At 39.1% G+C, this 10,889-nt stretch overlaps 1 protein-coding gene across 7 annotated transcripts in view; it reads left to right on the top strand.

Annotated features, from left to right (window-relative positions):
- The window catches only part of mbnl3 (muscleblind-like splicing regulator 3), a 29,284-nt gene that overhangs the window by 12,987 nt on the left and 5,408 nt on the right, over window positions 1-10,889 (top strand). For all 7 annotated transcript variants that reach the window (XM_041047466.1, XM_041047471.1, XM_041047468.1 and 4 more), the window contains 5 exons: window positions 2,967-3,131; window positions 3,501-3,704; window positions 3,799-4,041; window positions 5,069-5,222; window positions 10,137-10,231. In XM_041047466.1, coding sequence (XP_040903400.1) covers window positions 2,967-3,131; window positions 3,501-3,704; window positions 3,799-4,041; window positions 5,069-5,222; window positions 10,137-10,231 — 861 coding nt within the window. The remainder of the gene's footprint in view (window positions 1-2,966; window positions 3,132-3,500; window positions 3,705-3,798; window positions 4,042-5,068; window positions 5,223-10,136; window positions 10,232-10,889) is intronic.

A 10,889-nucleotide genomic window follows, 5' to 3' on the forward strand; every position in this document is an offset into this window, starting at 1 on the left:
TTACAGGGACTTTCTCCGTGTTGTGTAGTGCGTTGCTATGGCTACCAAAAGGAGATTCCTGACCCAATATTCTCCTCAACACCATTTTTCATTGGCCTTCTCCTCTTCCCCAGATTTTATAGCCTCTATAAAGCTGTTGTATCTGTATCAATGCTCATGCTACCAGAGCACAAAATTAACATTAATTTGGTCTAACATTTGTGTTTTGGAGCACACAATGCATAAAGTTCATCATTAGGCTCATTAATATGTACTTTTCTTTCCCTCTGAGCCTGAGCAGGCTTCCTGGGCTCATGGGCCTCACTCCTCATTACAGCCTCATCCCTAAACACACAGCTCGCTGACGCAAACTTGCTCTCATCTCCAGTGTAGGCGAGAGTGTTTGTGTAAGCCTGTGTACCATCCTGACCATTTTTCATGCTGCTACATGTTATGTGCTTGTATGCTTTATGTCTAGTGTGTGAGGTCGCGCAAATCCCTCCTGGGTGCTGGTATGGGAGACACTGCGGTTTCTTTCTGTCCTTAATACATAGTTCTCCTGCTGCCAAACCCTTTTTTTTATGTGTCCTCATCTCAGCACGACATCATCCATCATCGTCAGAGTCTCTGCACCATGACGTCAGTTTGTCTTCAGAGTTTTTCATTTACCGTTGCTTTAGTGCTTCTGTCAGTTGTGCGGCATGCTCATGATCACCTAATGCGAGCTGTCTTGCGTGGGTGCGGTTTGATGACGGAGCATGTGGCTGATGCTCAGTGGAGGTAGTGTAGTTGGTTAACAGCTCATCTGCAGGGGCAGACAGCTGCTGTCGGCCCAGGGGCTTAATGGAGACTGCAGTTCTTCCTCTGAGTGTGTGTTGACCTGCAGTGTTCCTGCAGCACCGTCTTCACCTTCACCACAGACTCAGGCAGGGATGAAGGACACTGCTTTAACAACATTGTGGGGCAAAATGAATTGCTTTTAGATGCACGGTTCAAAGTCTGATGTACCATTTGTCAAGAAGCCAAAAATGATGAGTGAAAAGGAGCATGAAGAATTACTTCTGATCAAAATGGTTTGTGGCAGTGACTGGTGATGCCCGAAAAGCTTCAGCTGACTAAAATACAGAAATATATCAACCTAAATTAGTATTAAGTCATTAAAGCATTTGTTTTAGATCCAAAATTTCATTCGGGGTGTAAAACATTTAGAGCTATAACAATTGCTGCATTATTTTATCAACAAATTGGAAATGAATCAGCAATTATTGTGGTTACTGATTAGTTGTTTAAGTTAGCTTTCAAGCAAAATGCCAAACATTCTTTGGCTCAGTGTAATGATTTGCTGCTTTTCTTTGTCTCAAATTTGCTTTTAGAAAATTGTCATTTTAATTTTTGATTGATCAAGAAAATCAGAAGATTATTGTGTAATGGATTAATTGTTAGTTGCATCCCTAAAAACATTGCATTGCTTGCAGTGTTTAAATACAGATTCCCATATCATTGGGGAAAATTTGAGAGTTACAGTCTCACCACCCTGCATTTTATGGTTCTACGTTGTTCAGCTTTATTTCAATAGTCTTTTTAACTTATAAATCAAAATATTTGCTCACTGTGTGTCCTCTGGAAATGTTTTTACAACCATGTTTTGCTGCTTCATCGACATTTATTCTAGAGTTCATCTAGTTTGCTCGTACATGTTTTACTTTGGTTATAGTTATTAGGTTATAGTCTGTCTGCTGTCATTGTTAAAGCTTGCATGTGTTGAATGAAGCTTTGCATACAACTCAAACAGAAGCCTGGACTATGCACATAAGTCCAACAGGAGAATACTGACTGTTCTACTAACATGTCTCATGCTGCGTTTTATATATATATATATGTAGAGAGAGAGAGAGAGAGAGAGAGAGAGAGAGAGAGAGAGAGAGAGAGAGAGAGAGTTATGAGTGGTTCTCTGTGCACATTAGATGAGCATGTATAACAAAATCATATTAGAGCAGGAATTTTGATTATCTAATAGTAGTTACAGGGACACATTGGGCCAATAGAAAGCCATGACAGCTGTTTGTGTGTGTGTTCATTTAGCAGGACATTTCCAGCTTCAGGTGTTTTGTCTAACCTTGTTCTGACTTACAAGAGGTGAGGAGTGATTAAGATGATGAACAGAGTATACAGTATTAAATGCTGATGTAATAATACATTTATTATGAACAAAGTAAGCTTACTGGTCTCTGTTTTCCATTTAATCCCGTTTTAGCTCTTCTAAGAACTAAACAAGTATGTGCTCTGCAATCAGACACAAATACTTTGAAACTTGCATTTTCTCTTTCTAGAAAGTAGGTTATTTGACTACTATCTACCAGGTTGAGATACAGAATCGGTCATACAGGACGGTGAGAGTCGAGCATATGTTTTCACTCTCCAGCTTTATCTCTTGTCAGTGTTGTTTATTTGATTTCTGCTGCACCACTGTGGAAAATCTAAAGCTGGCTTAAGTACTACACCTGTCATTTCACATCACTTTGAAAAAAAAGACTCATTAATAGTTATTTTCAAGTTAAATGTACAAATATGTAGTTACTGTGTATTTGTCCATATAAATAAGAATCTTCAAATGAGTACTGGTTGTTGGTGATTCGAGCATAATAGACTTTTAATGCAATAAACATTTTTAGAAAGTGTTGCATGAATTATGCAACATAAAATCTTCTGGGACTTCATTAGTACTTTATTTCTTTATAACATAATTTACAAGACATAGTTCTTAGACTGTTTGCAAAACACACTTGACTCTTGGTGTTTAGTTTAACAAATTGTACTTGATTATATGGACGAGGCTTCACTACACTTAAAGGATTGATTTAGCTTCTCAGTCACGTTATTTTCACCTCCCTGTTCTGTGACTTCATCTCATTTCACTAAGACTGTAAAGCATCACCCTGTCTGTCTGCTCACACGCTCATCTTTCCTCCTTCCTCTCTCCTCCTCAGGGGCGCTGCACACGTGAGAACTGTAAATACCTGCACCCACCTCCACACCTGAAAACCCAGCTGGAGATTAACGGGAGGAACAACCTGATCCAGCAGAAGGCTGCAGCAGCCATGTTGGCTCAACAGATGCAGTTCATGCTGCCTGGAACACAGCTGCAGCCCATAGTGAGCAGCCCACACTAAAGCTATGACTTTTTTTTTTTTTTACTTTTACTAATTAATGCAAGTGCCCCCGGTCTTGCCTTCTGTTCATTTACAGTGAGAATTACATTTAGAAGTCCCTGCCACATACAGTGAAATAGATAATCAGTTAAGGCCATATTGCATTTTTTGTGTTTTTTGTCATGCTTTGTTTAAACGTTTGTTGATCAAAATCACTTTGGATGGTTATGATTTTATATTTGTTCAGCCATAGTGAAGACTCTTTAAAGAGAATGTGGAATTGCCTGAATATCAAAAGTGACATGTAAAAAAAGTTCTGCCATAACTCCTTGTTTTGTTTTTCTTGTGTCGGCTGTTCTCTTCCTCCCTCAGACAACATTCCCGGTCACGCCCTCCCTCACAACGAGTCCAAGTATGGCGTTCAGTCCATATCTGAACCACATGGGCCCAGGCATGGGCTTGATGCCTGAGCTGCTGCCCAGCACTCCCCTGCTGGTCCCTGGGAGTCCCACCGGTCTGGCAGCCATGGGCAACGGCACCTCTGCACAAAAACATGTGCGCACAGACAAGTTGGAGGTATGCAGCTTGGATGCAGTTGTTGTGGTTCTATGTTTGGCCAAAGTATGATGAAAGGTAAATGTTGATCAGTGCTCCCACTTGGTCCTGCCAGGTTTGTCGAGAATTCCAGCGCGGTAACTGCACACGGGGTGAGAGCGACTGCCGCTACGCTCACCCCCTGGAGGCGGGCATGGTGGACTGCAGCGAGAACTCAGTCATTGTCTGCATGGACTACATCAAGGGCCGCTGCAGCCGAGACAAGTGCAAGTACTTCCATCCGCCTGCTCACCTGCAGGCCAGGATTAAGGCTGCACAGCACCAAGCCAGCCAAAACACAATCACCAACACAGGCTTGGTGAGTCCTTCTCAACAATGTGACAGAGACAAACAATTAGAATGCTATTTGTTTTTTACCAGAAGCTAACATTAGGCAACCAAACATTTTATCAACTGCTTTTCTATGATATGTAGAACCCTACAACAGAAACACACAGGGGTAAATAAATATTTACTTTTATAGAGGTTACATGTCAACTTTCATCATATCTGCTTTACAGAAATGGTTGACTTTCTTGTTCTCCTCTTGGATATTATTTACTGATGCAATGAAGGATCAAGGTGTCACACTATCCCTCAGGCAGCTTGAAATTTGATAATGTAGTCTGTGGATTATGTTTTTCATGAATGTCCGCTACTGTGTGTGTGCCTGTGTCAGTGAAGCAAGCTACAAGGGCTGAAGTTAACAATGTGAGCAGCTGTAACAGAATCATATCTATCTCCAATGCTGATGCAGAAAAACAAGAAACACAGTTTTGGAAAAAGATACGGAAATACAAATGAAAATGAATTAGAAACAAAATGTGCCCAAGGCTGCTGTTACTTTTCACATATTTAATCTGAAACAAAGATGTTTAATTAAAAACATATTTCTGCATCAGTCTGGTATCACATCCTACAATTCTGTACTGTGCGTTAAAGTTTTTTCCCCCCAGATTTAGGGGGTATTTGTATGTTAGTAATATGAGTCAAACGTTGTCTTGGTATTCTTCCTCTACAGTTTGATGTTTCAGCACTGGGCCCATTAGAGGATGAAATCATAGCAATCTCATTTTGCTCTTGGCCTGACCTCTGGGCTGTCCCACATCAACTCAGCTAATCTTAGATGCTGCAGTGTCCTCTTGTGGTGGTAAACAGAAACATGCACATCAACTGGATGTTGAGTCTAAAGAGCACTTAGATATACAACAGTATATTTACTCTTTACGATATAATACCAGATAGGTTTTTTAAATTCATTTATATAGGGAGGTTTTGTAGTCTGCAAGAGCCACTGCTAAAGAAAAAAAATCTGTTTTCCTTCCTCTGGTTCTCCTTCTGGCCAGCCTCTGCCGCCAGGGGTCGTGCAGCAGCTACCAAAGAGGCCGATCTTAGAGAAGAGCAACGGAGCAGCTGCCGCTGTCTTCAACCCCAGCATGTTCCACTACCAGCAAGCCCTGGCTAACATGCAGCTCCAGCAACCAGCCTTTATCCCCACTGGTGAGTCTCTATACATGAGCAACACCGAGACACAGCCCATCCTGTGTTAACATATATATATGGGCTAAATTATCTTGGAACTTGATTAAAAAATGCTACGGACCGACAAACGCAAGGGTTTTTGTGTTAGACGACTAGGTAATATTGTGGTATACAGGGAGTTACACCTGAGGCCTGTACTACAAAGCAAGTTCAGCATACCCAGGATATCTTTTGGTTATCTGGCTTCACTGAGCCTGACATTGGCAGCCCTGGACAGCCTATATTACGAAGCTGGTTATCAACTAGCTCGGCAACTGGCTCGGTTTATCTACCTGGCTACAAGCGTGTTCATGCGAAAGAGTGTTAATTACAACATCATTAGAACCATGAATAAAGTATTCAATATGACATGAAACAAACGGTGATATGTGCAGGCGACATGCAGAGGTGATATTCAACAAGGTGAAATGTAAACAGCATGAATACAATTGATTAAGTCAGGCTAAGGATTTACTGTAAATGAGTACAAGAATTATTAGGTTTCTTATACTGAAATAGTAACAAATTATGAACACGTGAAGCAGGTAAAAAAAAGTTCATAGAATGTCAGACTGTTTCTTTTAATATATAATGATGGGAAATATTTAACAGTGTGTGGATCATTTTTCTAAAACATCAGAGGGTTTAGTTTTAATGAACAATTATCCTCTCAAGGTCTCCTCATGTTTTTCTGAGCTGCAGTGATAAAAGCATCAACACTGTCAGGTGTTCTGTAGGATTAAAGAATCTTTATGCAATTAAAATGAAGGTATACTATTTATTATCTTGTTTTAGTGATAAAGTCTCCCTCCATTTGTTAAAAGCTCTGTTTTAAAACCAGAGTGGACACAAGGAAAGCCCCCAACAGAAAAACAATTTTTGTCCCTGTTGGGATCCTGTTGGAATGATGACTCTGTTTTTGCAGTGATCTGATTGGTCAGTAGTCGGGGTGGTGACAGGTTTTGATCTGATACTAGAGCAGGTTACCCCAAATCTGGGTTCGTAGTACAGGCTTCTGTAGTGGTAACAGTATGCATGCTATGTCTGTGCAAGGCTTGCTTCTCTACGGTGTAACATGCTTTCCTTTTCCTCTTCTATCACACTCTCTTCTTTCTTCTGTCTGTTGTGTTGCTTGCATTCAATTCGCTCTTGCCTGAAATGCGATGAGAGTTGTTGAAACACGTTACAGTAATCAGTACAAACACTATTGGTGCATGCATTGCAGGATCATGGAGATCTTGGTTGTCCTTCTTTTTAAAAAACAAAGTTGCATGTGTTTTGGATGAATGTAGCAGTTAGCTGTGCAAACAAACAAAATAAGACAGAACAAACGACAAAGCCAAAATAAGCCCTAATGTTCCTAACCACATTAAAAGTCCTGTAATTTTGTTTTGTAATTTTAGTTCCTTAATCTTTTTCCATGTTTTTTATGTTTGTGTATGAAACTGTGTGGATGTTACATAACAAATCAGGAAAGACTTTATTTGTACTGTTTGGTTTAGATTTGTAGGAGCACATAATGGCTGGAAATGTATTATCACATTTTATTTGATGAAATTGGTGCTGAAACGATTTGTCAATTAATTCATCAGTAGAGAATTAATTGCCACCAGTTTTAAAAATTACTTAATTGTTTGACTGGTCAGATACGAAATGCAATTTGAAAGTGTCGCCTTAGGGTGTTGAAATTTACAATTCACATATTTTTCGCTATTTTTGACCTTTCATCAGTTTAACAGTTAATTAACTAGATTAACAATTACTGTATTAATTTAAAAGACAATGAAAATAATCAGTTGCAGCCCTAGATGAAACTTTTCTATACTAGAAGATCATTTAAGATTTAAGAGACATAAAACCGTTCACAAAATGCTTGAAAATGAATTTTTTTATCATATACGTGGCACCTAATGTCACAAGGGAAACCAGTGGGTATTAACACTGAAAAGACATTTTTCAGTTCATGGGAACTGCAAAGAAACACTGCTTAGTCAAAGGCCTGAAGGCTGTCAGACATGAATTATTGATATCCCACATGCCTAAATTATACAGCATAGAGGTCTACAGCCAAAACTCCCACATACTTTATGTGTTCTGTTCTGAAGGGAGAATATACTGAAACCTCTCGCACATGTAATATACACAAGTTTTCTGTTTATTTTTTGCTGCTTGGGTAAAACAATACTTCACTGATCAGGGCTTCAGTGTATTGTCTATGCAGCAGCTGAAAGCAGTTGGCTTTTGTGCTCTTATCTTTCACTTATCAACAACTTGTTTTTGTGTCTGTAACTGTAACTAACTTTTCCTGCGCTAACCTTGCCTTTATCTGCTGCAATGCCTGCTTCTTTATCACAACTCTTTGTCCTTGTTTTCCTTTTGTTTTCCTCTTGTTTTCTTTCTCATCTGCTCTCATCACCTTCTAGTTTTTAAACCCATGTCTGTACATAATGTGACAAGCTCTTTTCTGTGCATGTTGCCCTCCGGAGCCTTTGGTAGGTCAGCTATATTACAGCTGGAGATCAGCAACTACAGTGCATGTGTTAGTGGACAGAGGCCTTTATTAAATGATCTTATATGTACTCCAAAGTCATAGTACATTAAAATGTTAGTGCATTTTTCTTGTGATCTAGGTAATAGTTTGTTTTAATTCATACATATAACGTGTAATTAACATGAGGAAATGTGACACTTTCCTGTGATAGGTAACGTATCACAGTGAATCATCACATTACATTATTACATTTTCCCTTTTGTCACTTAACTGGTAGCGTCTGTTTAGGATTGTTTGAAATGATATTCTTTTGTGAGAGACTTGGCAGAATACATGGGGAGAGAGAGACATGGGGGATGAAATGAAATGAACATGCCTGGTCAAACTCATCCTGGGATTGCAGTTACATTGTCTTTGCCTTAAACACTTAGTCCATCGGGCATGAGATTGCGTAGTTAGTAAAACTCTCTCTTAAACATGCAAGGAAGCTCTGACACTCACAGTTTGACTTTTGACTGAAAAAAGTCTGAAGCTCAGAAAATGACATTCAGAACAGATGATACTAAAATACAGATGCGGACACATTGGTGTTTGCTTTCATATCATTGATTTCTCTAAAACAAACCAGCAATGAGGAAGTCCTTGCTCACAACTGCATTATGAGACAATAATGTTACTGTTATGGAGAGTAAAGGTGACTGAATGTTTGCTGTGATGGTTTACCTCAGCTGATTTTTACAGTATTCTGTACTGAAGAGAAACTAGTAGAGACCAATAGTTGGTCTGCAGAAATATGAAGTATATCATATTTTCAGATAATGAACTTGAGCTGCTATGGTCCTTCATGGTTGTTGACATCAACGTACATTTGCTTCTTCGGGAGAACATACAACAGATTATCATGTTAGCTTCTGAAGACCATATGATAGACATTCATTTTTGACATTCCTGTTTGATTTTTTTCATTGCATCATGTCTGCCTGTCTGCAATCACATTAATGTGATTTGTTTAACGAGTCGTGCTCTCTGTAAGCGGTTCATTAATGAATTTCAACTCTGTGCGAGCATGCATGGTGTGTGTACTGTATGTGTATGTGCAGGTTCAGCCAGCTCAGGTAGCTCAGGGAAGCAGGATGAGGGGCCAGCAGTCAGTGTTTGTTGTAAGCCTTCCTCCTGTCTCTTGTAGGGCTTATGAAAACCTTTGAAAAAATGAAACTTTGAGTTCTGCGTCCACAACACGTTTACCATTGCTGCGGCAGGCTGATATTATGAAAATAATATGCAACATTTTGAAAATAATTTCACTGTCAGTAAAACTACAAACTCAGGAGAAAAAATAAAGGAAAAAATGTTTTCATGTGTCTCTTGCAAAAGAAGTTTCCAGGATGGATCATTCTGCTGTTGGAAAAACGGAAGATTTGCAACTGCTGTGATTATTGTCCAGATTTATCTTTCATTTGTCCGGTTGGCTAAAGGGTTTTGTACTCCAGTGACTTTGCATTTCACTTCCATAATGTTGGGCGACTCACAGACACTTATATGGGTCTAGCTTCAAAAACACTAGATCCTACATTTCCCATAATACAGCCAAAGGCATAATTTCATTAGACTCTCGATACCTGGTAAATGCACACATCTAAAGGTTCACCACACACACACAGGTGTTTTCAACCCCTGTGGTTGATTAGACCTCTAGTTTGGAGTAAGTTTGCTGGAGCTGTGCTGGGACTGACAATAATGTGATGTGTCTAAACCCTTTGTCCTAATAAAGGATAATGGTGCATTAGCGCTGTCTTTATCCACAGCACCCTCACCATGGGACTTTTACGAGTTGAATGCAAAGTAAAAGGGAGATGTTGAACTATGTCTTGCAAAGCCGGTCACTAAATCTTATGCAATCACAAAATTATCAGTGAATATAGGTCACATTCAATCTGCAGATTTCAATCGATATTATCAATATATAGTACAATTTCTAAAGAGATAAATTAGTGTCACGTTGTAGCTGTGACGTTATTGATAAAGTTTTTGTTCTCTTATGGATCATTTGCTCCCTCCATACACATGCTTCGTCCATTGAATACAATTATCAGATACTCCAGTCTGATTAGATTGTATGACTGTGTATTGCCTTGTTTGTTTAAGTACCATTTGTTGGTGGACAATGCATTTTTTTTTATTTTGTAACTTGTTGGTTAATTAAATCTGTAATTTTCTTTGTCTCTTATTTCGTTTGCATGTGTCTTGATACTTGTTCAAATTCATCCTGGCAATATCACTTGACTTGTGCCATGACTTTTGATCCTACACATTTTGCCATGGTAACCATATCATTCCTGTTCCCCCTCCTTCCCGCCCACATCCTCGTCCTCTGTCTTTCGTCTGACTCGCCTGAATAAAAGTTCCCATGATGCACGGTGCCACCACCTCCACTGTTTCGTCGGCCTCGACCCCAGTCACCAATGTTCCTTTCGCTGAATCTGCCGCCTCGAATCAGGTTTGCTCTTTCATTTCAGTTCTCTTTTATTTTAGCTCTGTAGTTTCTGAGTCTTTTTTCATCTGGTTAAACACCTGCTTGTAGTGTGACAGGTATTCTGTTCACATTTCATCTGTCTTCATCACTTCTGAGTCTATTGTGATGTGAGCAAATGAAAACAGAATTTATTTTGAGTTGTATCTTGAAATAGGTAACTGTAATTGAACCATATCATTACTCATGATCTGTTCCCATCCTCATTGTTGTTCTGTGGAATCTACAGACATAAAGTGTGTGGTCTGGCAACCCTGCTGTAATTTAAATACAATAATTCTTCTTTTTATTTCAGTGAATTTCCCTCTACATACAGTCTATAACATTTCAGCAGGGGAATTTAGCAGCTGAGTTACAGAAGAAAATACTTGCAGTAATCATTGTGGCATTTTTAAAGACAAAAGGTGACATAAATTACCCATATATAAGCAGCTTTTAAATTCTAAAGCTCTATTTGAAAAGAAACAGCAACAGGTTATTTCTTTTCAATGCATTTGACTGTTTGTTTCATCTTATTCACTCACTCCTGAACTAAATGTAATAATCCAAAATAGACTGTTGACTGTGTTTGTTTGTGAAATGGTCTGGTCTGAGAAGGATTGTGATTGGTTATTTGTCAAGCAGA

The sequence above is a fragment of the Toxotes jaculatrix genome, chromosome 10 (genome assembly GCF_017976425.1).
Source record: "Toxotes jaculatrix isolate fToxJac2 chromosome 10, fToxJac2.pri, whole genome shotgun sequence".
NCBI classification, from domain to species: domain Eukaryota; kingdom Metazoa; phylum Chordata; class Actinopteri; family Toxotidae; genus Toxotes; species Toxotes jaculatrix.